Raw genomic sequence first — 27,662 nt, forward strand, 5'->3', positions numbered from 1 at the left:
AAAAATGATGATGTACGATGAACTGTTCTTTTTGGGTTTCAAGTCGGAAATATTATTTTGAGGCTTTACAGGCCATTCCCCAAATTAAATTTTTTTTACCATTTCATTCATTCCTCTCTGTAGCCTCTTCTCCGTATGTCGCTACCTCGGTAGCTTCCAGTAGCTTCGATATTGTGGCTCCATACACCGAAACCCCCGCGGAGAACAATCCGGGGTACGGAGTATTGAGAGTCATCCTCTCCATGACTTGACCATGACCCTCTTTTTTGTTTTCTCTCTTTCTCCTTCCCCCAAACTCCCAACATGACTTCTCCCGCGGTGGCAGCTCAGTTGCTCACTCCAGCCGCAGTCCAAGCGGCGTATGATCTGATCCAACCCCATGTCCACCGTACACCATTAGTGACCTGCAAGACCCTCGACGCCATCGCCTCGACACCGCAATCCCCCGAAGCCTTGGTTGGAACACCATTTGAAGGCCAAACCCCTGCTTGCCCACAGTTTCGATTTTTCTTCAAATGTGAGAACTTCCAGCGAATCGGTGCCTTTAAAGCACGGGGTGCATTCCATGCATTGCTACGGCTACTAGAGGAGCGAGGAGAGGAGGTGAAACGGCGCGGGGTGATCACCCATAGCTCTGGTATTTGATTTCCCCCCTCGTCTTCTGTCGGGCGGTTCAAAGGTACATATTCTAAAGCTTCATCACTTCAGGAAATCATGCACAAGCCCTCGCCCTTGCTGCATCGTCCCTGGGCATCCCCGCCTACATCGTTATGCCCCGCATCAGCACACCATCCAAAATTGCGGGCACGCAGTCTCATGGTGCACAAGTCACCTTCAGCGGCTCAACCAGCGTAGAGCGTGAAGCTGTGGTGGCCGAAATACAAGCAAAGACAGACGCCATCCTGGTGCCCCCATATGACGATTTCAATGTCATTTGCGGGCAAGGTACAACGGCTTTGGAGCTGGAGGCACAGCATACCGAACAATCCGAGTCTCGGACATTGGATGCGGTTATCACTCCCATTGGTGGGGGCGGACTCAACTCCGGCGTCGCGACCTGGTTTTCAGACAAGCAGACACGTGTATTTGGTGCAGAGCCCAGCTTTGAAGGAGCTGATGATTGCCGGCGCGGGCTACAGGCTGGCAAACGTGTGGAAGCCGTCGGCACTCTCACCATCGCGGATGGACTACGCACTCCAGTGGGATTACTCAACTGGGAAGTTATCTCCAATGAGAAGAAGGTGGAGGGAGTGTTTGCTGTCACCGAGGAGCAGATCAAGGCAGCCATGCGGCTGGTCTTCGAGCGGATGAAGGTTGTCGTTGAGCCGAGCGCAGTGGTTGGTCTCGCCGCTTGTCTCTTTGACGAGAACCTTCGGCGACGAGTCGAACAAGAGGGTGGCAACCATGGATGGGATGTTGCGGTTGTATTCAGCGGCGGCAACACAACCGTCGAGGCGATTGCCAAGCTGTTTACTTGAAGATAGAATATCATAGAGAAAGCATGGTCGTCGATAAACATGCATTGCAAATATATTATTTCAATCAATTATCAGGGTCGGTCATCTCAACTCCAGAGTCCCGCACATAAAATGAGAAGCTTCCACCATTGGTGGCCTCAATTGCTTCCACTATCTGACGGGACCAAGCGTCGCGTCCCCACGGATTGACCCATACAGAGATCTTCCCTTGCTGAACCACGCTCTGTCGTGAAGGAGCATCTTTCAGAGCTGCCTGGGCTGCCATGCTGGGTGGGAATGGGCGAACGGAAGCTCGGTGGACAATCAGACGCAACGTAGGAAGGGTACCCCACGGTACCGGGAGAACAGGTCTCAGTGATGGAATACGAAGCTGAGGCTCGTCATATTGATCAGGACCAGGCACTCGATTTCCCGAGATCGTTGTGGTATACACAATAGCACATTGAAATAGATTCTGTAGACGCTTCAACCCAGTCGCCATCTCGTTATAAAGGTCGGACAAATGGAAGCTTTGTTTTTGCTCGCGTTCCTGATCAACATCTGCTCGAGGACGGCCTATCTCTTTGGTGCGAGCAACTTCATCACGCAGCCGGTCTTGCGATAAAAAGGCAGTGGCACTGTCGATAGCAATCATTTGCAAGGGACGAGAGGCCGAACGATGCCGCGAGAGATCAAAAAGGTACGAGTCAAGCATATTAACCGTCGCTAACAGAGCAGATGATGATTGCGGACGAAAAACATGGACATGCTGTAGTGCAGAGGCTAGCAATGATTCAAGATCATGATCAACCGTGCCTTCTGATTGAACCCGAGCATTTGGATCAAATTGCCTTCTTTGCCGCAGTATGATACCTCGAGCCACAGTTCTTAGTCTCTCGGCGTCAAACCGATCGTCAGTGTCTATAAATACCACGGCAGCCTCTTGACCCCCAGTTGAGATATCACCATTCTGTCTTGGTAAGATGGCAAGTGCCGTTAGATAGTATAGGAACTGTGACTTTCCCGAGGCTGACAGACTGCTTGAAATCTCCACTATGGGGACTTTCTGTTTCCTGGTAGAATTTGTGTCAGAGAACAACAAATTACCAGATGGGTCGATGTCCATCTGTGATTTATCATGCCCGTAGACATGATCAGCTGGCACTTCATCACGCAAAAGCATTTCTTCATCTTCAAGAGCCTGTTGGCCGACAGATCGATCCAGGCCAAGGGCAATGTGATACTGGCGTTCTTCCGGGATTATAGCTTCCGATGACGCAGCAGATGCTCTCGGCGCAAAGATTTCGAGTAAAGCATCCAGAAGAGGCACGCCTACCGAGTGTGTGTCATGGCTCGGGTGATCAGGGTAGGAATGCGCCAATGCAGAAAGAATCTGATACTCATCAGTTCCAAGGCATTCAGGACTACAAAGAAGTAAAGCTGCAATACCTCATCCAGTCCCTCATGGTGCACACTGGCTAGGGATTTCGCCCCGAGATTGGCGGCCATGGCGAGCAACGGCCTATATTATAAATCTGACATCACTGGAGATCCTAGACGCCCATAGGTATTCCAATGACTGCATGCGATACGGTCTCCAGTAGACGTGTCGTGGAAGAGAACAATAGCGAAGTCGGGGAGAATAGCGCGGCTTACGGAGCTTCCGCAGAACTTCAAATTCCGACTCCGCGAATTCTCCAACCCAAACCGTCCAATCTTGACGTCTTTGGTCAATTACAATTACTATCCTCGCCAGTTAAGGAGGAAATTGTCGAAATCATGGCTCCTCTTGTCCCCGTCTTCTCCGCCGAGTCCCTCCCCGATCATGTCAATACCGTCCGCCGGAACTTCCAAGAGAAGCGTCGCAAAGGCCACCCCGTCGACCTGAAGGAGTGCCCATTGCTCGAAATGACACAGTTCTCCTGCAATCCACCTCAAAATGGGATTCCTGAACCAGGGGTTGTGGTGTGCAAGCCGGTGGTGCGATTGTTCCGACGGTGAGTGGTCATGTCGAACATCGAATGGCGAATGGCAAGCTAATTGTGTAGCTGCGCTGGGGGATTGACGATCGAAACAACATCCTGGGAACCACTTAGGTTGGCAGAGGAAGCGAAACAAAAACCAACAGCCAGTACGAAACAGTGAGGAGGCAGGACTGCTTTACATTACACCATGCGCATTGGGCGGAGTCGGGTTATATGGGATCACAAGTTTTGGAATGATTCAAGAATAAAATTACATTTGAATAATGCTTGTGACTGCCATGGGGTATCTCCTCAGCTCATGCTCCTGAACTTAAACACATGCGCCAGCCCATAAAAAAAAACGCCGATACGCCGCATGTCTTGATAGTCTACATGCCAGTCATGACCTCCGCGGGCTCGGTACTCAAAGGAGCCTTGGTGGACTTTTCCTCCGTTCTTCGTGCATTCGAAGGTGTCTGACGCCATAAATCTCGCTCGCAGTTAACGATGGGACCCAGTTCCATATTCAACGAAAGCTTCAGCCGGGACTTTGTGTCGGCCTCTGCCGGGCGTCCTGAATCGATATCCATAGCCGAGCTGGTCAATGTGCTGTGGAAATCTTTTCCGTGCCTTTTGAGTAACCCCCTGGTCGTCTTTTCAAACATGCTTTCCATGCTATCCGCTCTTCGACCCCAGAGCTTTTTATCGCGCCCGGTCGACCCCGTCTGATTGTCGCGAAATGCGGCGCTCGCCAACTTTCGTAGCGCTTCCTCACCATGCCGTCCATCTTCTGCAGCACGTTCTCGAATCTTGCGCGGGTCGTTGTCTCGCGTGATAAAGACCGCAGTGGCAGAATAGGTGTGCTTGCTGGGGAAGCTTGGGAAATGTTTGGGAATGTACGGGCGGCTGGCGAAATCGTCCTCGCTACTCAGCGCAGTGAGGAATGGAAGAGTCTTGGAGATCTCATTTTCTGGTGGAGGGGAAGGTAATAATGTCGGAGTGGGTTCGTCCGAAGGTGCTGATTTAAGGTGAGGGAGAAGATCATCAGGAGAGATGCGGAAACGCTTCAGAGCATGTTCAAAATCTTGGGGAATAGGCTGAGTGCGTCGCGCAGATAACATGGATTGGCGGATGAATGTGGAGAGTCGTAGCATGTCTAAGATTTCGCGCGCCATTGATCAGTTACAGCTTCAAAATGAGTCCAGCACTCAAGTTACGTACACTCCTCAGTGGCACTGCGAAAGCTCGACAAGGCGGCTGGGTCAGCTATCTCAAACCCTGTATCTTTCAAGGTCCGGCCGATTGCACGATTCATCAAGATGTCAAGGTGAGCGTCATCTTGGACGACTGGCTCGGAGGTGGAAGGGAGATCCACGGGCGCTTGCAAACGATGGTGATGATGATAATGACGTTTTATCCGCTTGGAGTCGTTCTGGTCGAGGGGTGAAGAAGGGCGTTTCACTTGAGCGCCCGATGTCGCCATGGCCATTGTGTTGATCGGATACAAGAGCTGGTAGTCGGGCTGAGGCTTGTTATCGAATTCAGGGTCACGTGGGGCGGTGAAGTGCGACGGTAAGCATCTCCTGAGCCTTCCAAGGTGAATGGGGGCAGTAGTACGGAGTACGGAGTAGTTACTTGCAGTTTCAACCTTGGAACTATATAAATTAATTACCTGAGGGGCACGTTTTGCATCTGGCTGAATAGTACTGGGAATCAAATCAAGACATCGTCATCTCATCTGCTGTGTGCATTACGACCACTTCCTTCGGTCCGCTTAACTTTCGCTTTGGATCTAGGTAGCTAGCTACATGGGTAACATATTACTGGAGAGTCGATTGAAACAAGGCGATACCAGACTATGTAGCCCTGGAGTAAATAGCAGTTCTGACTCAATACATATAGAGATAAAATCCTGCCGGAGGGACGTTGAACGTGCCACATGGATGACTCTCATAGTCCAAGTGTACGGCCGACCAATCCGGCGGCTCGCTTAGTCCGCTCCGAAGCTTCAACTTCACTTCACAATTCAGCCTTCCTCTCTTACCCCCCACTCTCCTCTCCCCACCAACGTCCGAGGCAGGTTCTAAGCTGTCCGCAATTCACCTCGTTTTTGTTTGAGCATCCATTGACGCTACTCATTCGCCATAATGCCCGCCGCTATCCCCCCCATCACCGGCGTACGTCCCCCTTCCATTGAAGGCCGGGTTAACCCGAGCGGGTTGATCAGGTCAATTGAGATGTTGGCAATGGTTTACTGACATCCTATCTGCCTATAGATGCTCCGCCGTGGTCTCGTTCTGGACCTGAGCACCGCTTTCGGTAAGTTGTCATTCAGATCGGGTGGCATGATCAAACAACAAGTTGAATATCGCGGTCTCTCGGGAGCGACCGAATGAAACACGAACAACACGAGCTTTGTTCAAGTAAATCAACACTTGGAACTATCGCTAATCAGGATCTTTTATGTGCTAGGTTTCGGTACCACCTTCGGTTACCTCTGGTGGTACGGTAAGTAGATTATCCCCGGCTTTGCGCCAACCCACGCGATCATTGACTCGATCTCTGACCATGTGTCTGTCCTACAGGATTCCACCTCCCCCGCACTCGTGAGCGCGATACCTACTACGCCCGTCTCGAGGCTGAGCGTGCTGCCCAGCGCGGTTAAATCGGTCAACCCTGATCGCCTTCTCTCGATCGTCTCCTTCCCGCCCGTTCGGCGCCAGTTCTTTTCTTTGTCAAAGCGTTATTTAGAAAATCGCCCGATGATGGGGTTGCATGCCACTACATCATCCATTGGGCTTGGTTGAATCGACGGGTGTGTATGAGTGGGTGGTTAGATTTGAGATCGATTGTACATATACGCCGGTGGACAACCAAACTGTTTTGATTCTGGATTTCTATCTTTCCTCGGCTCGGTGATGGACTACCGACCGATTAGCTTTGGCCCATGCCGGCCATTTCATGTAGTGATGCCTAAAATCGCAGCTCGATCTAGCGATCTAGCGATCTACTTGACTGGTGTACATCTGATCAGCCAAATGATCGAACTGGATCTATTGTATTCAAACGCTAATTACGCCAGATATATGTACGCGGAAACACCAGTGCGCGGTCCCGTCTGGGATCGGCTGACCATGTTTCCGCCATGTGTAAAGCCATAGATCATCATTCCGTATCTGCGTGGGTCACAGCAATGCATGCTTATCGCCATGGGGTATAGGCGAAGTCTGGATATGGGGACCGATAGAAACTGCAAGTGCGGGGGGCCTTGATGTCGTTCACGGCAGGACCCGCTCGAAGAGTATGCCTCGAACGGACCCGCCGGCCATGGAACTCCGTACATTCTTCTTGAAGGCCTCACGGGTGTTCCGAAGATCGTCCGCCGCGTCCTTGTTGAGAGGGTCGGAGGCATTCGGCTCGAGAAACAGGAACTGAAGTAGGATACCAGTCAGCGCAAATCGCGACGATCAATAAGAAAGGGATCAACAGACCTGCATGCCTACAATGACAGCATTCAAATTCAAGACAGGCTTCCAGTCCTCTCGTAGGATATTCAAGCAGACATTGCCCTCCAGATCGATATTGGGGTGGTAGATCTTCTGCGTGCATTTGACCTTGGGTGGATCATGGGGGAAGTTCTGGTTGACGGCGAAGCTAAAGTTGAAGACACCACCTTTGTACATGCCTTCATCGGGTTCGATGGTCAAGGTAAAGTTGAGGATATCGTCGGGGTTCGGGAAAGACATTTTCATCGTACTTCCAAGGGTGAGTTCTTGGAGATCTACGGAGATAGTTAGCACATTAGAATGATCGAGTGGACGAGAAGCGACAGAACTCCTGTCCACTACAAGAAAGAGAGTCGCTGACCTCGTTGCACGCGTAACTGCGCCGCGGTGACCTTCTTCTTCTTCTTGCCTGCAGCGCCCTCGGCATTTTCAGCCTCCTGCTGCTTTTGTTTCTGTGCGAACAGTGAATAGCAGTTCAAGTATCGCGTGATAACCAAAAGGAGCTGACCATGGACCAGATTTTCAGCATCTTGGCTGCGAGTCACCACCCCACCTGGTGGAACGGGCGGTTTTGGGGGGGAGATTGTAGGTCGGTGGAAATTGGCAGTCGCAGAGGATTCGCTCAAATGAATTCAGAGGCACAACAAGACCCCAGGGACAAAGACACCTCTTTGAAATCCGAGAGCAACTGTGCCAAGTGGAAGAAATGGGTTGAGTGCTTGCGGGGGGCTCAGATCAGCAATCGCCCTTTATCGCCTCTCCGCCTTCTGAGGGCCAGTTGACGTATCCAAACCCGTTGCTACACTACGAACAACACCCTGACTCAGATACTCCATACTTTTACACTGTGGCAAGTCTCGAGAGAAATATGTTAAATTGAAGTAATCATAGCGCCCCCGAATGCAATTTCGGTGCAGGGCTGGACAAAAATCCACGTCAAGAGTGAAGGTAAAACCACGAGAATACATATTGGCTGGCATTGCAAGATCAAAAGAGAACAGAATTGGGCATCTTTAGGTAGAATACAAATCACGGGATGAAAGAGGTAAAAATGAAATAGAACATTGTGTCTGGGGGGGTCATGAAAATGGGTACACATTGTCTGTTCGCTGGAATCGAACTACCGGCGTGCGAAGCAGCACTTGATACCAGTGCGGCCCAGGAACCAACAACAGCCAATGAAGCGGAACAACGCGACAGCAGCGTTAGACCACAGGAGAGCCTGGAAGAAACGAGCTGTACGATCGGTAGCAGTGTTCTAGAATCATGTTAGTCGGTGGTCTGAGAACAGAGCTAATGGAGGGTGGAAACTCACCGAGAAGCCAAACTTGTCGACGGATTCACTGGTGATGCAGACTGCCAGGAGAGCGTTACTGAAGATCCAAAAAGTGACCAAGCGAGTACGGAAACTCTTGTAGGAATCTTCCAAAGACTTTTCGTCGTGCTCGACAGGGGGCACAAACGGAGTGAGCGCGCGTTTCACTGTGGCCTCGAACTGGCTGTCGATATCCGCTTGGGGCTTGTCGATTTCTTCAATGACAACATCTTTGGTGCCTTCGTCCTTTGTAACTGTAGCTGAAGGCAGGGCATCGGCCTTATCGGAACCTTTGGTACCCCACGACACATCATGCCAGTTGCTGAAGGCGTAGACGTTGAGAATATTGATGTAGGATGATTGAACGACCATATAGGCAGGGAATGAAGTGAACATGTGCCATGGATCGGCATACATAAAGGACGCAACAAAGTAGAGACCGAAGGTGGCAGCCAAGGCAATGATAATAATACCAGCGCCTGTCGAATTGAAGAAGGATTTGAGGAAGTCTCCCACGCCTTTGTCGGTAACAAAGTCCATGGGTGCACCCCCAGAGAACGCACGAACGACAAGGTAGATCGAGTCGACCACAATGTAGACCTGGATAACACCGAAGACCACGAACGATGCGAGATACGAGAATTTGGAAGCCTTAGGTCTGTTACCGAGGGCGAGAATGAACTGTAGCAAGAGGAAGGCGAGGTATCCGTACTTCAGGATAGTGTTGATGATAGGCGTGGCGTCCGCCCCGAAAGGAAAAGCGGTAAAGTCGTTGTTTTTGCTTGGGGTACCGACAAGATCAATGATGACAGTGGTGGTCAGCCAGTATGATGCCAATGAGAACCAACTGAGGAAAGTACTGAAGACGTTATACAACAACTGAATGTGGAGGAAAAACATGCGAACAATGTTGTGGCCACTCTTGTACATACGTCCGAAGTGCATCAGAGAGTAGATTCCTGCTGCAAACGAGCCGTTCAGCCAACGACGACGTTGGGAGATAAACTCGGCGGCACCTTCGGGCACATCAGTTTCACCTTTAGAGGCTTTCACATAAGATAAGTGCCACTTAGAGCCAGCTTTAGCGACCAATTCGAAACAGAGAATACGATCCTCGGCCAAGAACATGTTCTTCTTGAAAATGTTCATACCCTCGATACCCTTCTTTCCAAGCTGCTTAGACAGCGTGTGATCACCGTGGAAATATTGTTCGAGCGGGCGACCCATGATTGCGCGGAATCGATATGCGGAGAACGCACCGGGCAAGACACTAACATAACCAAACGAACTCTCAAGAGGTTTGTCGAGAATATTACTGATCTTGTACTCGAAGTTCTGAGCAGCCACGAGAGGATTGATCAGGTTTTTCCATCCCTTACCCAACATAGCGTGGATTTCACCACAGGCACCGCCAAGATCCTTATCGTTGTAGAATGCCTCCCAGAGATACAATAAGGACTTAGGACCGGGCTTCGTACCGGCATCCAAGAGAATACAAACCTCGGGATTCAAAATGCGGCCGAAGGCATTAAAGAGCCAGCGATGCGAGTTAATCTTTTTGCTGTTCTTCTGTTTCAAACAGAACATCATTTGAACGGGGGGTAGAGTGCTAGGGCCATCGTCCGTCGGCCGGATGAGCTGCTGGCTAGGTGTGACCGAGAGTTGCGTCGTGTATTCGAACTGGAGATCGGCGTCAGTGCTGTTCATTTGTAATTTAACCCAACAATCCACTTACGATGTGCGCCACGGTCTCCTTTCCATCAACATCACGCTTCATGACACCATCCTGATAGATACCGACGGTTGCGAGAACATCAAGAGTGTCCTTATCGCAAGGATCGATACCATCAAAAACAAGTGCCACCACGATCTTTTGCCATGCGGGTCCACCTTTGTTCCAGAACTCGGACTTCTTTAAGTTGACAATTTCGCGAATGTTCTGCATGACACCATGCAAGGTACGGGCCGTAAGATTCTTGTCCTCGTTATAGTAGGTAATTGCGATGAGCAACTCGGTGTGACGGTTGTACATCGCGGGACGTAGGTTATAACCATTGTGGAGAGTAAATTCATTAGGGTCACAAGTGGCTGCGGTGTCTGTAAATGATGAAAACTCATTAGTTGCCTCTCAAAGTCGACTCTTTTTGGGGACTGATCTGCACGTACATCGCATGTGAGTGAACTCCTCGCTTCCACCCTCCACGTCATTGCGATATTTAGCCTGAATGGCATTCTGAATAGCACTGGGTACGGGGTAATCCACACTCAGGACGGAACCTTGCACCAGCTTGACTTTTCTTGTCGCGTATCGACGCAGGCCACCACCACCACCGGTAGGAGCACCCCCTGGGGCTTGTCGCTGGCGCCAAGCCTCGGTGGATGAAGTCTCGCTGCGAGCATAGGGCGATGCGACTCGGCCGGGCACTCCAAACGCTGCAGCTGGAGTCTCCTCGTGGCCAGAGTAGGCGGTGCCAGTGCTGTACGGGTCGTGGTACGAAGGAGCGCTCTCTGTTGCATAGGTCTCTGTCAAGCTGTACCCGGAAGCTGGACGCTGTGGAGAAACACCCCGCGAGTGGGGGTCGTCAAAGGGTGTTGCAAAGGGGCCCTGAGGCTGGGACAGCAATCCACGCGCTGCATCTTCATCCTCGCGATACTAAAAGGGGAAAAAAAGACACCAGATGTCAGCTTGAGCGACGTCTTCACCGCCTCTTGCGACGTACCTGCGAAGCTGGCACGTCTTGCAAACGATGACCTTCATCGTAGCCCGGTGAGTGTGAGCCAGAGCCGTTGTAGGCCATGGTGTCGCAAAAGGGTGGGGATCAAGAAGGGATGTCTTTCAGAGTCAATCAAACAAGGCGCGTGTATCTCCAACTAATAGTGAAGCCACCAGGGCTGGGATGCAGGGTCAAGGAACAAGCGTTTCCTAGGAAGATTCAAGATCGGGAAGATTGAATCAAGGGCGAACAAAGAGAGAAAATAGAGAAGAGAAGGGGGAGGGGGCGGGAAAAAAAAGGGAGGGTACAGCGAGACTAAAGGTCAAAAATAGACCGTCTCTAGCCCCGTCCTGGATTAGTTTCCCCTTTCCCTATATTTTGTGATGGTTATTTTTATTTATTTTTATTGGATTTTTCTCCTAGTCGTTGGATTTAATCTGTGGATTCGGATGTAATATGCTCATCAGTCGTGTTCCAACCTATTAAGGGTTGATATAGCACATGCTGTCCATTCCTAAGAGCGTTGGTATGAAATTCGGAGTACAACACCCTGACTGGTTCCTGGGGGAATTACCCACGCTCTTTGGATTTCTTCCTTTCTTTCTTTCTTGCTTCCTCTTTTTTTTTTAATTCAATTGATTTCCTCGATCCATGGGGAGGGCCTTTGTTCCCTCCTTTGTTCTCTCCCCTTTTTTTTTTTCTCTCGTCATGATACATTAACAGTATGTATTTTAGGTACTCCAGACTATCCACCATATTACCCTTTCTGGGGCAGGATTGACAACACTAAACATCCCGAACCCAATAAACCGGCTCCACTGGTGAAACATTCGGTGAATACGGAGTAGAGGGTCGAACTTCCCACATTCTTGACGAGCTTCAGAATCACAATACGACCTAACAAAGGCTTAAAACCCTTGGAACTTGCCTAAGGGATCGGTGGTATGCTTAGGCCCCGACCCCACTGTGTTTGAACCCCGGCATTGGCTATGGAGTCCCAGGTACGAGGTACGAGAGACGAGGGACGAGGCACACCGTACTCCGTACAGAGTACATAATGTACGGAGTATGGTCTTGAGCCCAATCGTCAGTACCTAAGAGTGAAGAGTGAGGCTGAAGACCTCCGGATCACCTGACTCTGACCATAGGCAGAGCGGACTCGATTTAGCGTGCGAGTCGATCCTGGCTATTATTATCATTAAACTAAGGTTGAGCTAGACTTCAGCTGGTGATTTCCGCTGGTACGGAGTAGTACGAGCGAACGGAGTACGGAGGACCCGATACTTCGTATCTTGTATCTGGTATCTGGTATCTCGTACTCCGTACCAGGATATATCATCCCAGTCACAGCTGATACACCTCATTTAATAAGATTCCAGTGGCAACCGGAGAAGTGCCTCGCTCAGTTGTTCCCGTTGTTCCAGATTGATTGGCCACTAATCCCGATTGGGGAGCGCGGCGGCCAGTGCAAACCGGACAAACAGGACAAACCGGACAAAGACCGGGAAAACGTAATCTTGGAACATCAATGATCCGAGGGCCCAGACCACTTGCACCGGGTACCTGCCCAGGCGTCAAAGTCCTTTTCCTCAAGCAAGGTGAACATGGGATGAAACAATCTGATATATTAAAGACCATAGATCTCAATTAGATATCGGAAGAAAACCCCTCTAGATCTCATATCTACAATATCACTCGATTCTCTCCACCCATTGAGACCTCTAGGGCTACCGAGTACATATAGGTATGCTCGACTAGAATTGTGTCCCTGACTACCCCGTGTCTGACCCGTGGAACCAAAGGCTGTGCTGGCCCGTGACTTGCACCCCAATCCTCCTCTCCCCCCGTGTCTCTTCGACTCCATTCAACATTCTTGCTGTCTCTCACTTCTCCGTCTTCCTTTTTTCACACGTCTTTTCCCACGGCTGTGGTTTGTGAGTCGATTTTATCCGGCGAATGTACGTCGGACCAACGTCAACAAACCGACCCCCTATCCCGACCGTCTTCGACATTTACATTCGCTGTTGAGTGTCTGAACCATTTCAAAGACCATGATCATCGCCTAACCCTCACATCTTGACCCTCATATCACACACAACACTCGTTTTCCGCTACTGCCCACGTTGTGGCTTTGATGATATCCTGACGCTCACGACTTGACGCCGACCGAGCATACCACACTCATTTGACTTTAACTTTACGCAATACCTGCCGTTGACCGGCTTTGTCGATATTATCTTCTCTTTTCCCTCTTTTCTTTGTCCCATTTTACCTCGCCCGTCATGTTTTCTGAGCCCGTCGATTCCGCCTTTTCTCCCGCCCGCTCCCTCTTCAAGCGTTGCAAACAATGCGAAACCTCTTCTCCCGCCTGTCCCGCCTGTCCCGATGGATCAATATGTACCATGACCGCTCCGAGCTGCGATGAATGCGCAACCACGAAATGTGTTTCCACGGGCTCTAAACCTTCAGATGATGGTGGCACCGATACTGGCGCCATTGCGGGTGGTGTCGTTGGTGGTGTGGCTGCCATCGCCGTCATTGTGTTTTTGATATGGTGGTTCGTCATCCGAAAGAAGCGCCTGGAGCGCCTGGAACGCCAGGAGGCAGAGAAGAACGATTCATTTGCAGCCGCTCGCAGTGAACGCCAGTCCATCGCATCCACGGTTCTCACTCGTGCTTCCAACGTTATTCAAATCGCCTACATTCCCGGTGTCACCAACCGCTCTCCGCCAGAGACTCCCGCCACCCTCGTGCCTCCAGTTCCCCCGCTGCCCGGTGCGACACCTGATCAACACTTCTTCATGCCGGGTGACCTGCGTGATTCTTCATGGACAACCACTACCGGCCACCAGAGCCTCTCCCCCACTTTTCGTAGCAGTGTGGCTACCACTATCTACCGCAACGATGCCATTGTCAGTGCCATACCTGCGCAGCAGATCCAGCGCTCTCGTGCAGCCGTGGTCAGTATCCATAACGGAGGAGCCGGACAAAACGCCCCTGGAGATGACTCTCCTGTCACTGTCACAATTACTCCTGCGGATGCACCCGCTGTCCCGGCCATCACCCCTGCGCAACTTGCCCGGGCGGAGGCCGTTAAGGGCAACAGTTCGTGTGTGGCGCGCAGTATGACAGCCAAGCCAGTCATGGTGCGTGGTCCCTCGATGAAGAAGAAGGAAACAATCCCTCCCCCCGCGGTCAACTGTGTCGAGGTGCTCTCCGAGCACAGTAAAAGCAATAACACCAACCGAGCGGCATCGGCCACTACTGGCGACCAATTTGGCCACAACGCCTCCACATTCGTGGGGTCCTCATCGGACGAAGATGATACATATCCATCATCCACTGCCAAGCTGGAGAGTGGTTCCTCGCATCGTCAAAGTGACGCACGTCGATCTTCCGGTTTGAGCGATGGGCATAACTCCACACGCACACCACCCGCACGGGTTGAAAGTCCATTTTCGGACGCGAATGAGGTGAAATAAGTGGGTCTGGGACCGACTGGGCGCAATTGGTTTCTTGTGATTTTCAACTTTGATTCTTTGTATGTATGCAGCCTGCGACGGCTTTTTGTACTTTGCCATGTTTTTGGAACATTCCCTTGGATGCCGTGTACAGCGAGTGTTGGCACCAAGATGAGACTGTCGATTGAATCTATTCTCTCATTGGTATGATTTTGAATTATTGTGCCTATATGTGTATATTTAAATTTGCCATGGTCATCGAGTATATCCCATCTTCGAGGACAACACTTCCTATCTCCTTATTCCTCTTTCTGGACGACTAGGACCCTCTACTTAGGTGTACTAGAACCGTTCGTAAAGAAGATTAATGTAAATCGAAAGCTACATGTACCATGCTCGCAATTGGACCGCTCAAGGTCAGTCTTGGGTGAAGGATATTGGGGACATGGTTCGGATGCGATCTACTCACCCTGCGCCTACATAGTATTCTTTGTTTATGATGTAGAGCCGTTCGGCACTAAGAGATACCTAATATGAGATTGTTAATTGTTTCTCTCTGTATACATAGGTATCATGTTAGTGGTATCTTCCCGAGGTCGCTCCGTGTCACTTTTTCAGATAGTATATGTTTGACGTCCAAGCTTGGAATTATACATAGCTCATAGACACCAAATGTAGAATGATGAATACCACAAGAGCAGCACGAATTGGAATTGTATACATGTAGACAACACTGTACTCTGCTGTACTAGGTAGATTTTAGTAAACGAAAGACGAAAGAGAAAAAAAAAAGGTGGACTCGGTAGAAGGCAGGAAAGGAAGAGCTTGATATGACCTAGCTATTTTGTAGTATTAAAAAAGTTGAAAGGGTATCTACAACCACAAAATCCAGTCAACAATGATATCAGCTGCCATGATCACATCGCTGTCTCTTCCAACCCCATTCCACGGCCGATCTTACGAATCAGTGCCCGCTTGAGAAGGGCTTCACGAGCCAAACTACGTGTATGCCGCGACCAGGAGTCCACACCAATGACACCCCGGACTAGCGCAGCCTGAAGTGCATAAAGAGCTTGCTGTATGCCTTGTTCTTCGGCGACCAGATCATACAATTGTTTCCCCACCACAGTAGGGGCGACCAGGACATCATCAATTGGAGGCAGTCCGGATGGGAGATCGCCAGGAGCAGCGGGGGTTGAAGAAGTGCCAGCGGTGGAGACAGAGGTAGCGCGAGACTGTGCATCGGCGATAGTCGCGTCAGCACGATGAATGGACTGCTGTAAAACAGTAGTATTGGACTGGAGAGTTGCGTGGAGACCATTGAGCGCCGAGACCTCCCCCTGTAGCGTGGCCATAGCGGCATGCAAGGATCGTGATTGCGAGACTAGGGATTGTGCTGCTGTGTCGGACTGTGCGGCGTTGGCACGGAGTGTTTCTGCCAGCGTCTGGGACACGGCATGGAGCAGTGCATCTTTCTCTGGGTTAGGTGGGATTGGAGGCGCCGGTCCTGCGGGTGCGATTGATGGCAGCTCGACCTCAAATGGCGAAGTGAGAAAGTCCGGTGTCTCAGCCGTCACAGGGACTATGGGGGTGGGACGGGGGTAGTCAGATGGGTATGGAGAATGTTGAGGATATGGATGGCCAGACGGTGGTTGGGGTGGGTGATAAGCGGGTTGCGACTGTGTAGGCAAGTTGCCCCCCGCGGGACCCGCCTGGGAAGGGAACTGGCTGGATGAGGTAGAATCAGTTGTATACGGAGCCGGAGCGCCATTTGGTCTATAATATTGCGCTTGGCCTTGGACCGCCTGAGGTAATATTGACTGCCCCGCTGACTGATGGATTAGTGGGTGTGTTGAGGGACGAGGGCTGCTCATCGGTGTCCCAGTCTGACCTGGAGGCGCATATTGTTGGTATGAGTGAACTCCCGGGCTGAAAACCTGTGTAGCCGAGGATGGTGGACGAGGCTTTTGCTCTTTGGGTGGTAGTGGAGGCAGCGGCGGGGGAGATCGATATTGACCAGCCGGGTGTGGTTGTTGTTGCTGCTGATGCTCACTAGCTGCCCCTGGCTTCGGCGGAGGCGGAGGCGGCACCTGATTTTGGCCGCGAGATTGCGCAGACAGAGTTGGAGCTTGTCTTATAGAAGATCCGACACCTGGTGGAAGGGGGGTAATGGCGGGGGTGTCGGTGCTGCTTCGGGCGGAGGCTGTGGCATTTGTTGTTTATACCGGACAGGGGGTTCTTTGGCAAATACATCTTGAAGAATAGAAAGAAGGTCGACAATGGTAGATCTCTGTAGCCATCAGGGTCAGCGATCGGGCATCCAAGGTATTAGCAGCGAACACTGACATCCCATGCTTCGGCCCAGTGTGCCAGATAGTGATGAAACACCTGTCCTTCCAGCGATACATGTTGCCCAACCCGGACCGTCATTCCTTGTGTCGGAGTCACATATACAATCGGAGGCTCGCGTGGGTATGTATTCGGAATCCAAAGCGCAATGGGAAATCGATATGTTGTTCCTCGGAAAGTCACTGGCAATGTGCCCACGAGGTGCAGGAGAAGGGCGGAGAATCCTGTTTCATAGGCTACCACACAATGAGTCAGAATTAGAAGGGCCAGTGTATAGGTTTAGTCACTCACTGTAGACATCTGTTCGAGGAGAGAGCGAAGGGTACTGGGCGAGCGCATTGGCAACATCGTGGTAGGCCCGGTTTGGGTCGCGGTAGGTCTGTTGTGGATCGTAATGATCCTGGGAAGTTAGCCTGGAGCTTCTTTCAGGGATTTCCAGCGACAAACCTTAGACAGGACACTGTAGAGCCAGTTGAGTGTCCTTTGGGGGACCGCCATGGCGAGCAATGATGGAAGAGAGTTGACTGATGTTCCCTCCGCACTTCCCCGCAGCTTTCTTGGCGAGGTGCCTTTTGATATGTACCTCCATGGACCGACAGGTACTTGAGCGCGGTATACGAGATTGAGTCAATGGTGAAGATCTCTTTGATTCTGATCATTTGTGGCAATCACTGATGCATATCTAGTATGACCGCTGCAGAAGAAGATCCTTTCGATATTTCTATAGCGACATAGTATGTACCTAGGTATATATTATCGACGAATTGAAGAGGGACCAGCGCTCAAAATTCATTCCAATCCTGCATAAACCCATAGATTACCTACCTAGGTACATATATAGATATGCAGTAACATGCAGAAATACGACTGCAGAAGCATCAAAAAATAAAAAGTTGGGAGTCATCCTGATCTAGCGAAGGACCAGGGTTGGGGTCACTCCCTCACCACTTCACCTCTTCACCTCTTCACCTCTTTACCTCTTTACCTCTTTACCTCTCCCTGCCAATATCACCACAGGGACCATCTCATGCTTTCTCGAGACACAAGACAGATGCGCCAAATAATAACCTATGACCAGAGACTCATGTCTCATTAAACCTCAGCAAACCTCTCAGGACCTCGAGAAGTGGCATCCTTGAGATCCTGGAGACCCTTGAGACCCTTGAATTGGGGCCTGTATTGCCAACCATCCGAGACAAAGAAAGCAGCCAATTTTACAAACCGGCCAGTCATATTCATTGGATCGAAGCCTATCCTGGCGATCTCATGCAGCCGTCACTGTGGCCGGGACACATCCTTTGTCTCGCTTCTTAATATTGTTCTTCCCATCTCCTTAACATTGTTCTTTCAAAGGGTTCCATCCTCACAATGTAGGCCAACATTATGATTTGAATCCCCTCGATTCTTCGCTTATTATTATCCATTGCCCTCATATTGTCTGTCTCGGCTTCCGTGAAGCTGAGCATTCACCCTGATTCTCCTGATTCTCTTGATTCTACTGATTCTCTATAGTATATAGATTTTTCTTTCTTTCTACAAGTGTTCAGCCTTTAAAAACAGACCTCATCCTCGATCACTGCCATGAATCCTCTTGGCCAGATTTCAGAATCATCTATGTGATCTGCTTTGCAATTTCTTCTGCCAAAGATCCCATCTTGAAGCCATGGCGGCGACACCAACTCCAAATCCCTCGTTCGATCCATTCCAGCAGAACGTCACCTTCCGCCACCGGGATGGGTTTGAACTCGAAGTATCAGTAGCAGCGCTGGATGCCTTCGTTATGTACAATGTCCGGGCGTGCATTAACTACGGCTGCCAATTCGGGGCGTCGCTCACCTTGCTGGTGATTCTACTGCTGTTGACCCATTCCGACAAGCGCCGTTCATCTGTGTTTATCTTAAACGGCATGGCGTTGTTCCTGAACAGCATACGTCTGCTTTTCCAAGTCATCCATTTTTCCACAAGATTTGAACAGGTGTACCCATACGTCTCCGGCGACTATTCATCCGTGCCAACGAGTGCATATGCCATTTCAATTGTGGCGGTCATTTTTACTACCCTCGTCATCGTTTGCATTGAAGTTTCGCTTGTGATCCAAGTCCACGTGGTTTGCTCTACAATACCTCGCAGATACCGACACATCATTTTGGTGCTATCTATTCTGATAGCACTGGTGCCAATTGGATTCCGCTTCGCGTGGATGGTTGAGAATTGCAGTGCCATCATGTCACTGAGCCATGTGTCTCATGCTTGGTGGATAGAAAGTGCAACCAACATCTGCCTGACTATTAGCATCTGCTTTTTCTGCGTTACCTTCGTCACCAAGCTCGGATTCGCCATCAAACAGCGCCACCGACTCGGAGTGCGCGAGTTTGGTCCAATGAAAGTCATCTTCGTCATGGGCTGCCAGACCATGGTGATCCCAGCCATCTTCTCAATCATGCAGTACTATGTTGTCGTACCTGAGCTGCCTTCCAACGTTGTGACCTTGGTGGTCATCTCCCTACCACTCTCGTCGATCTGGGCCGGCGCCGCCCTCGAGCATTCGCGTCGCCCGGGAAGCCAAACTGCCCCTCGCCGCAATTTGTGGCGGGCTCTTGCCGGTGGTGCTGATAGTACACTGAGTTCCACTAAGGATAGCCCGACGAGCCTGTCTACCATGGCTGGTGCACAAACCCTATGCTACTCGGATCACAGTATGAGCAAGGGTTCCCCAAGCTCACGGGACACCGATGCCTTCTATGGGATCTCAGTTGACCACGATGTCACGATTGACCGAGTTCAAAAGAGCAAATCGATAGTGTGATAGGCACAATGCTTAGCACTTCAAGGTTGATCTCCTCGATTCCCATGTACAGAATCCTAGCCAGAACCCTATTCGTGTACAATTCTTTGCACACTCCCCCAGCCATCCTCGTGCCTTCGATTACAAGCTAAATCTTAATGCTAAACAAAATGCGTTTTTTTTCGCTGCTCTCAAGATTGTCCCTTGTATTCAATCGTAGTAGGTGCTGGAAGTACCATAGATCCATAAGCCTGCGGGAACTAGAAAAGTTTCTTCTCTCGTTCTTCATTGAAAGAGATCTATATCGAGGAGTTGATACTGCCATGAAGTTCAAATGGTGCCCCCAAGGCTAAAGAAAGGAGCAGAATGTAGAACGGGGGGTGAAATGTGTGCATGGAATCCAGCCGATCTACCAAAACATAGCAAAAAGGAAATGAGGCGAGTCAAATGAATTAGCAATACAACAAAAGTGAAAGACAGAAATTATTTACAAGCCAAACGCTCTATGTTCAGAATCGCATGTGCGCCAGAAAAAAAAAAGCTGGAAAGTTAATGATGCTCAAGGCTAATTCAATTGCACATAGTTGGCTGGGTTGAGTGTTAGCAATGCTCTGTGACCTACGAATTGAAAACTTACCAGGAAATTGGCCCTCCCGGCCTGCAATTCGCCCAGTCCACCATTCATTTGTATTATCGGTACGCTGGATAATCTCGATAATATCACCAGCAGAGAATCCGAGATCACCATGTGCCTGGGCTTCGTAGTCGTAAAGAGCGGTGACAGTCTCGACTTGCTTACTGAGGTGGGATGGCTTCGCTCGTGGGGGAGGTGGAGCAGGCTTGCCTTTGGCGGCGGCAGAGAAACTGCCTGTCGGACTGGGGCTGATGCCGGCAGACGAATAAGGTGGTGGAGGATTATCTTCGGTGGCAGTGGAGCTGGAACGGCCGCGGCCGATGATGCCCTTGGTGTCGGCTCCCTTGCTGTCGGCACCCTTGCCCAAGGGGTTGAATTTGGACCCAGAGCGGCGGACGCCCTGCGTCTTGAAGTGTACGATGGTCAGAGCCTCGGCTTGTTCCTGAATATTGCCGCGCTTCTGTTCAAAGGCCTCCTCGACATCGAGTTGCAGGTTGAAATAGCTGATGTTCAAGGCCTGCATGCGATCATGCAGAGTGTAGAAGACATTGAGTTGCATATAATAGAAGGACTGGAAGAGCGGGCGGATGAACTCGGCTTCAAGGGCAAACAACTTGGGCAGTTCATCCTTGAGTAAATCGTTGTAATAGTTGAATTCCTGGGTAGACTGCTCCACATCATTCTCGGCTTTGTATAGTGCCTTTTCGTCCTTGAGTGATTTATCTTTCTTTTCTTCTAGCTTCTTCAGCGTGGCATTATGGCGGTCAAAGTCCAGCTGTTTGTGGTCGCGCTTGACGGCAACTTTTCGGATGACCTTGATCACCTCGAGCAGCTGGTCGGCAGGGCTGATGATGCGGCTGTCGATCATCTCGAGCTCCGGGGCCAGCGCCTCTTGCAATTCCCGGACAACCACTTCATATTCTTCGCAGGCCTGGATACCTTCTGCATTCCCTTCGAACTGGTAGGAGTTAGGATCGGATGCGCGACCGGAGATTGGCTTGTAGATTTCGGCGACTGCTTTGGAGAACTCGATTTGGTGGCTCAACATGCCTGCGAGGGTCAGCATGAGGCGTGAGGCACGTGTCAGCGGGACACCGGACTCACCATTAATGGCCGTAAAGTACTTCTTCGATTCGTCATGGAGCTTCTTGGTCTCTTTCTCAAGCTCATCGAAGCGACGCTCGGCATCACTATAGACTGCATCCTTGGTGTGCACACCGATGTTGAATTTGGCCTTGAACTGTTGTGGCGCACGTACAAGGCTCTTCTGAAAGCCTTTGAAACTCATCTTGGAAGAGTCGAGGATATGAGGGGGAAGACCAAGTAGTGAGAGAGGAGAGAAAGTGCCAAGGGCGGGGAGAGGAATGAGCTTTTTCCTTGGAACCCAACCTTTTCAATGACATAAGACTCGACTCGAGATGGAGAAGCGTGGCTGTACACTGCATTAGGCACTTTTTAAGGGACGCTTTTAAGGGACGCTTTTATGCTACGGACACTCGGACGGCCTATTTGGTCCGTTCTGCCTTACGATCATGTGGCGCATGAGATTGGACCAGGCGCCAGGATTCCTCCGTGTCGACTGTCGATGTCGATGTGCTACGGAGTACGCCGTACGGATACATGCTTCGGACTCTATAGATTCCCAGAGGCAGGAGATTCATATCCCGATCCTCCGATCTGCTCTCTGGCCACGGCAGCCTTACCCGAGACTTGCAAGAACCGTTCGTCAAATTAAAGACCCCAGTCCGCTCGTTATAATTGGGTGCGCCATTATCTCCGTTCGGTGTGCGGGGTGTCAATTGGCAAACACTTCTGCGATTGACTGATGGGTATACTGGAGAGTACGGAGTAGATCCAGAGGATCTTGTAGAGGCACAAACGACATGAAATCAGTCCTAGGTGGAATAAAAAGTAGGAGACTGACGCTGAAGACCAACCGGCAGCGCATGGAAAAGCCCGGGAAAGCTCATACCTCCGGTTCGGCCTCAGGCATCTCGGATAAACCTGATTGGGAAAATCCCGAGATGCTTTAGTCAGTGCGATGATAACAAAAAGTCGGGGTGATCCTTCTTCTTCATCCCACTACCAAGGTATCGCATATCATCTTCATAATGACAAGCGCTGCTCCTGCTGCTTGGAGACAAGCCTCGGCCTTCTCCAGGCGCCTTTCAACCTACGGTACCCGGGCTCCTCGAGTGTTCGCCACCAGCCTGCGCGGTACTCGGTCCTATGTCTCCGGCACCAAAGTCGGCCAAGCTCAGGTGAATGTCGAGACAGCGATCAAAGATGAACAAAAGTCATTTATGAAACAGTCCGGTGTTGCACCTCAGGATGTGAACCTGCCAGGCTCGGCAACCTCTGGTGACGCCGCCATGAGCCCTTCGGCCGGTATTCTGAAGCAGGCTACCGTCATGGACCAGGGCACTCGGCCCATCTACCTCGATATGCAAGCCACCACACCGCTCGATCCCCGGGTGCTAGATGCCATGCTTCCTTACCTCACCGGAATCTATGGAAACCCACACTCACGCACACACGCCTACGGCTGGGAATCAGAGAAGGGAGTTGAGGAGGCTCGCGAGCACATCGCTAAACTGATTGGGGCTGATCCCAAGGAGATTATTTTCACAAGCGGTGCGACGGAGAGCAACAACATGAGTCTGAAGGGTGTGGCGCGGTTCTTTGGCCGCTCGGGAAAGAAAAACCACATCATCACTACTCAAACCGAGCACAAGTGTGTGCTCGACAGCTGCCGACACTTGCAGGATGAAGGGTTCGAGGTCACCTACTTGCCGGTACAGAGCAACGGTTTGATTCGCATGTCGGACCTTGAGGCCGCTATGCGCCCCGAGACTTGCATTGTCAGTGTCATGGCCGTCAACAACGAGATCGGCGTTATTCAGCCAATGGAGGAGATTGGTCGCCTCTGCCGGTCCAAGAAGGTCTTTTTCCACACTGATGGCGCACAGGCTGTCGGAAAGATTCCATTGGATGTCAACAAGTTGAACATCGATTTGATGTCGATTTCCAGCCACAAGATCTACGGCCCCAAGGGTATTGGTGCCTGCTTTGTGCGCCGTCGCCCACGTGTTCGTCTTGATCCTCTTATTACTGGTGGAGGACAGGAGCGAGGTCTGCGCAGTGGCACTCTGGCCCCTCATTTGGTGGTGGGCTTCGGCGAGGCTTGCCGACTTGCCGCTAAAGACATGGAGGTAAGCAACCTAAACCACTCCCCCTTCCCTCGTCCTTATCACAATGACTGTGCAACGTCATCGACCTTTTTGGAGACTTTGGATACTCGCCTGTGTTTTTTCTTTTTTTTCTTCTTGTTTTTTTGGCCATGGTGTTCAACTTTCATCTTGTAAATCACATGGACGGCGAGTTGGGAGACCGGTCATTTTCAATTTAGTATTGGTTTTGCGAAATTACATGCTGACAGGCTGGTCAAATAGTACGACACCAAGCACATCGAGCGCCTGTCAAAGCGTCTGAGCGAGGGACTCCTGGCCATGGAACACACAACCCTGAACGGTGACCCTGAGCACCACTATCCCGGCTGCGTGAACATCTCATTCGCCTACGTTGAGGGTGAGTCCCTGCTGATGGCGTTGAAGGACATTGCGCTGTCATCTGGCAGTGCGTGTACCTCCGCCTCACTGGAGCCTAGCTACGTGTTGCGCGCCTTGGGTAGCAGCGACGAGAGTGCACACAGCAGTATCCGTTTCGGTATCGGTCGCTTCACCTCCGACGAGGAAATTGACTACGTTCTCAAGGCTGTCCAGGCCCGTGTCTCTTTCTTGCGTGAACTCAGCCCTCTTTGGGAGTTGGTGCAGGAAGGAATTGATCTGAACACGATCGAATGGAGCCAACATTGATCATATTAATATTCGTTTTCGACAAAAATGCCTACAAGGGACGGCGTTGAAGTGTAACAACATCAGATTTGTACAGATTGAGAATAATCACCTCGCAATTTACTACTCTCTACCCGATTACTGTGTAGTACTTCGCTCTCAGTCCCGAGGGGCAAGCGTATGTGTCATTGGCCTCGCCCTTGAAAGAAGCTTCACACTCAAAATTTACATTTCCTACGACCATAAGCACTAGCCCTTGGGCTTGGTAAGATGAAAGAACCAAGTAACTGTAAAGAACAGCGTGATTGAAGCGTTATACGGATCCGATTGTGAGCTTGGTCTCTCATTGCACGCATTGGCAATGCACCACAACTTAAAACCGTTTATCTGCCGAGAGTCTGTTCGTGGCACACCAGGGTTATTATTCTATAAAACGATTGTGTTGGTCGCAAAGAGATAACTATTTGGTGAACAGGAACACCTATACGATGCATTCATTCCTCCTCCTGTGCGTGTTCGGTGGCCATACAGCTGCCCTAGCCGGCCAGTCGTCCCCTGAGCTTCGAGTCGTCACCTCTTCCGGCACGTTGAAGGGAATCTACAATAATTCTGCGCAGACCGTGCGAGCCTTTCTTGGGATTCCATATGCTGAGCCTCCAATCCGCGAATTGCGCTGGGAACCACCACGCGCCAAATCACCCAGCTCCATCGATGCATCTTCCTTCGGTCGTTCGTGTCCGCAAGTCCATACGTACTCAAACGAGTCGATTTACAGTATTCTGCCGTATAAGATCTGGGATTCGGGCACCATGTCTGAAGATTGCCTTTATATGAACATCTGGGCACCTGCTATTAAGCATCGGGGCCATATGAGGGCGCCTCAAAAAGCGGCAGTTATGCTGTTTGTTCATGGAGGAGGTTATGGCTCAGGATCTGGGTCGATTGTCTACTACGATGGCACCAACCTGGTTCAGGAGAATGACGATATCATCGTCGTTACCTTCAAGTGAGTGGGTGTTTAGTTTTTGTGATCCAAATAGCTAATATCTGGTGAGCTATCGGCTCAATGTGTTCGGGTTTCCTAATGCACCGGGAATCGACCCTTTGAAACAGAACCTTGGCATACTGGACCAGGTAAATTTTGAGGAGGTGTCGTGTGGAGTTGCCACCATGAACTGAATATGGATCTAGCGGTTAGCGATCAAGTGGGTTCGTAAAAATATCGTCAAATTCGGCGGGGATCCCGAGAAGATTCTTCTCTTTGGTCAATCTGCTGGGGCTTCTTCAGCTGATATAATTTCATATGCAGTAAGCATCTTGCTTCTCTGTTGGTACATATCGACATATGGATTGATATCTGATAGTATCCCGACGCTCCTCTTGTCAGCGCACTTGCGCTTCACTCAGGGACCGTTTCGTTACTGATTACGCACCCTGACCATCAGAACTGGAATAAGCTATCTGCTACTCTTGGGTGTGGTACTGGATCCAAGTCTCTTCAGTGCATGAGACAAGTGCCAGCTATGAAGATTGTGCGAACAAGAGCCCAGGGAAACTATAACTTCTATCCTATCGAAGACAACCACCTCGTCTTTTCTGACCATGCTGCCAGGGCTAAAAAGGGAAAGCTAGCCTTTCTGGTATGTATGTTTTTTACATTCAAATGCACCGTCTTATTCTAGTTTCCCCGGACTGACCATAACGCTTAGCCAACGTTAGCAGGGAGTAATGAACGCGAATATTCAGCTTTTGTGCCTTTGAGTCAGAGTTCAGTCAATGAAACAGCACTCTATGAGCAAGGCCAACTAGGATATAACTGTCCCCTTCAGAAATCTACGAGGTCCGCACATCAGCAATCTGAATATTCGTACTTCTCGGTGCTGCCTCTTGTCTAACCTTGATGTAGGATTCGTGTGGATCAGAATGTGCCCACATGGAGGTATCTCTACCACGGGAATTTCACCAATCTCAGTCCCGTTCCATGGCTCGGAGCATACCATGGGTGTAAGACCAAGCAATATAAGAAGCCACTTTCGTTGCCCATTGTTTGACCATACGACAATAGCCGAGATACCTCTTGTGTTTGGGAACTACAACCTGTCCAGTACAGGAATTCCACCGTCCACCAGAGTAGTTGAAGCCAGCAAGTACATCCAGGGTATAAGCTTCCAATACCAATATCAGGTTCTGTTTAGGCTGACCGATTTCCTAGGAGCCTGGGTTGCGTTCGCTAAGAACCCTTGCACGGGATTGAGCAAATATGGATGGCCCAAGTTTAGCTTCCACCGTCAGTCTGCCCTTCTCATATTCTTTTTGTTCTTTGGTCAAGCTCATGTTGCTCATGATTGATAGAACCAACCTTGATCAATCTCGCACTCAATAATTCGATCAAGGCAGAATTCACCTCGTCCACCTCGTGGGATAGCTATTGTAAAGGTCTAGTTCCTCGATGTGAGTTATGAGCCGTTTGTTTTCTACCTAGGTACGGAGTAGGCTCACTATACGATCCTGTCTTATCTAAGTATGCTATTTCTCCTCGCCCCTGTGCACATACCTACATGTAGTTTGATTGTCAGAACGTATGTGTTTTAGAGACCTGGACCTCGGCATGTCGAATCGGGAATTTAATGTGGATTAATTCGCCATTACATAAGCCATTTGTCAGCTGGACGCCTCGTCTCTCAGGCATCCAAGTCTAAATAAATAGGCATTCCGACGAGGACACCGGAGAATGGGCACGGAGATATAGAGGGCAAGCACAACATGCATACAGCATACCGCATACCGCATATCGCATATCGCATACATCATACAGCATACCGCATACCGCATACCGCATACATTGCAGGTAGAAAGCGGGGTCATAGATTAAGACTCCGTACCTGACAGATCAACGTTGAAGATCTGGAGCAGCGTGAGTGAAGCGAATTTGAAGCCAAGTTAAGCGAAAAGGCCCGAAAATGCCTCACTCCCCTCCTTCACACCCGTTGTCAGCCGGATAGGGATGGCTTAGGCCCTCTGTTTCGCACTCAGTTCCAACTCGCTTAATGAGTCTCCACTGCAGAGGCCTCGCGGATGCACCCAGTCCTTCTTGGCAGCCCCGTGTTTGATAGTATAGCCGTATAAAATGCACCCATGACGCTCTGCATTACTGGCGCTCTCCCCGTCTTCCTCTGGTCCGCCTCTTTAAAAGACCCCCGGGGTCCTCTAAAACATTCCCATGGCTTCCTATGTCGGAGTCGTCAACTCTATTATTCTTCTCAGCCAACTCCGATTTGCTTACGGAGGAGAAATGGACACTTGCCGTCCAGGGATGCCCGGTGAAATTACGTGCTTTAAAACTCTACACCCATTTAGCAGGTCGAATAGCCTCTTGCCACTGTTACGCCCTTGGCCTGACGTTTATTCGTTGAAGCTCCGGTCCTTCTATCCTTCTCTTCCGTCTTCATCCGTATAATTCGCCTTTTGGATCGGCCAAGGTCGTTCCTGGCGGTTCTAGCGGTTCTATCTATTTTGTCAGTCCTGACTATTTATAATCCATTCTGTTCTCCTTTTACAGGGATACTTTCCCCCGACTTCCCTCGGTCTCGGTTTATTTTATCATCTATCATTTCCATCGAATG

General features: G+C 50.4%; 12 protein-coding genes across 12 annotated transcripts; 7 read left to right on the forward strand and 5 right to left on the reverse strand.

The window, feature by feature from the left end:
- Nucleotides 1–303: 303 nt before the first annotated feature.
- Nucleotides 304–1,478, forward strand: N7457_000025 (threonine/serine dehydratase; the record flags this gene model as incomplete). Its single annotated transcript, XM_057171093.1, has 2 exons — nt 304–637; nt 709–1,478. The coding sequence occupies 2 exons, from the start codon at nt 304–306 to the stop codon at nt 1,476–1,478; spliced, it is 1,104 nt and encodes a 367-aa protein (XP_057034996.1).
- A 64-nt stretch (nt 1,479–1,542) lies between these two features.
- N7457_000026 (putative Rad51 family DNA repair protein) lies at nt 1,543–2,966 on the reverse strand (the record flags this gene model as incomplete). Its single annotated transcript, XM_057171094.1, has 2 exons — nt 1,543–2,850; nt 2,907–2,966. The coding sequence occupies 2 exons, from the start codon at nt 2,964–2,966 to the stop codon at nt 1,543–1,545; spliced, it is 1,368 nt and encodes a 455-aa protein (XP_057034997.1).
- Nucleotides 2,967–3,032: 66 nt separating this feature from the next.
- On the forward strand, nt 3,033–3,602 carry N7457_000027 (uncharacterized protein; the record flags this gene model as incomplete). Its single annotated transcript, XM_057171095.1, has 2 exons — nt 3,033–3,454; nt 3,506–3,602. 2 exons carry the CDS (start codon nt 3,033–3,035, stop codon nt 3,600–3,602), a joined length of 519 nt encoding a protein of 172 aa, XP_057034998.1.
- A 208-nt stretch (nt 3,603–3,810) lies between these two features.
- N7457_000028 (TBP-associated factor 8 family protein) lies at nt 3,811–4,910 on the reverse strand (the record flags this gene model as incomplete). The annotated part of the gene is made up of 2 exons (XM_057171096.1): nt 3,811–4,577; nt 4,643–4,910. 2 exons carry the CDS (start codon nt 4,908–4,910, stop codon nt 3,811–3,813), a joined length of 1,035 nt encoding a protein of 344 aa, XP_057034999.1.
- A 658-nt stretch (nt 4,911–5,568) lies between these two features.
- Nucleotides 5,569–6,086, forward strand: N7457_000029 (cytochrome c oxidase subunit VIIa; the record flags this gene model as incomplete). Its single annotated transcript, XM_057171097.1, has 4 exons — nt 5,569–5,598; nt 5,698–5,740; nt 5,894–5,929; nt 6,007–6,086. 4 exons carry the CDS (start codon nt 5,569–5,571, stop codon nt 6,084–6,086), a joined length of 189 nt encoding a protein of 62 aa, XP_057035000.1.
- A 613-nt stretch (nt 6,087–6,699) lies between these two features.
- Nucleotides 6,700–11,040, reverse strand: N7457_000030 (Chitin synthase; the record flags this gene model as incomplete). The annotated part of the gene is made up of 9 exons (XM_057171098.1): nt 6,700–6,852; nt 6,913–7,202; nt 7,289–7,379; nt 7,443–7,461; nt 8,052–8,185; nt 8,243–9,922; nt 9,978–10,339; nt 10,409–10,895; nt 10,963–11,040. The coding sequence occupies 9 exons, from the start codon at nt 11,038–11,040 to the stop codon at nt 6,700–6,702; spliced, it is 3,294 nt and encodes a 1,097-aa protein (XP_057035001.1).
- A 2,198-nt stretch (nt 11,041–13,238) lies between these two features.
- N7457_000031 (uncharacterized protein) lies at nt 13,239–14,438 on the forward strand (the record flags this gene model as incomplete). Its single annotated transcript, XM_057171099.1, has 1 exon — nt 13,239–14,438. The coding sequence occupies one exon, from the start codon at nt 13,239–13,241 to the stop codon at nt 14,436–14,438; it is 1,200 nt and encodes a 399-aa protein (XP_057035002.1).
- Nucleotides 14,439–15,334: 896 nt separating this feature from the next.
- N7457_000032 (uncharacterized protein) lies at nt 15,335–17,264 on the reverse strand (the record flags this gene model as incomplete). Its single annotated transcript, XM_057171100.1, has 5 exons — nt 15,335–16,507; nt 16,570–16,707; nt 16,764–17,002; nt 17,058–17,166; nt 17,214–17,264. 5 exons carry the CDS (start codon nt 17,262–17,264, stop codon nt 15,335–15,337), a joined length of 1,710 nt encoding a protein of 569 aa, XP_057035003.1.
- A 1,165-nt stretch (nt 17,265–18,429) lies between these two features.
- On the forward strand, nt 18,430–19,572 carry preB (alpha-factor pheromone receptor STE2; the record flags this gene model as incomplete). The annotated part of the gene is made up of 1 exon (XM_057171101.1): nt 18,430–19,572. One exon carries the CDS (start codon nt 18,430–18,432, stop codon nt 19,570–19,572), a length of 1,143 nt encoding a protein of 380 aa, XP_057035004.1.
- A 544-nt stretch (nt 19,573–20,116) lies between these two features.
- On the reverse strand, nt 20,117–21,473 carry N7457_000034 (amphiphysin; the record flags this gene model as incomplete). The annotated part of the gene is made up of 2 exons (XM_057171102.1): nt 20,117–20,139; nt 20,189–21,473. 2 exons carry the CDS (start codon nt 21,471–21,473, stop codon nt 20,117–20,119), a joined length of 1,308 nt encoding a protein of 435 aa, XP_057035005.1.
- An 823-nt stretch (nt 21,474–22,296) lies between these two features.
- On the forward strand, nt 22,297–24,060 carry N7457_000035 (IscS subfamily cysteine desulfurase; the record flags this gene model as incomplete). The annotated part of the gene is made up of 2 exons (XM_057171103.1): nt 22,297–23,397; nt 23,638–24,060. 2 exons carry the CDS (start codon nt 22,297–22,299, stop codon nt 24,058–24,060), a joined length of 1,524 nt encoding a protein of 507 aa, XP_057035006.1.
- A 467-nt stretch (nt 24,061–24,527) lies between these two features.
- On the forward strand, nt 24,528–26,388 carry N7457_000036 (uncharacterized protein; the record flags this gene model as incomplete). Its single annotated transcript, XM_057171104.1, has 8 exons — nt 24,528–25,045; nt 25,095–25,173; nt 25,231–25,347; nt 25,404–25,679; nt 25,749–25,879; nt 25,946–26,043; nt 26,105–26,197; nt 26,252–26,388. 8 exons carry the CDS (start codon nt 24,528–24,530, stop codon nt 26,386–26,388), a joined length of 1,449 nt encoding a protein of 482 aa, XP_057035007.1.
- Between the last annotated feature and the right edge of the window lie 1,274 nt (nt 26,389–27,662).

The sequence above is a fragment of the Penicillium paradoxum genome, assembly GCF_028828445.1.
Source record: "Penicillium paradoxum strain IBT 22861 chromosome Unknown utg000002l_segment0_segment0, whole genome shotgun sequence".
NCBI lineage: Eukaryota > Fungi > Ascomycota > Eurotiomycetes > Eurotiales > Aspergillaceae > Penicillium > Penicillium paradoxum.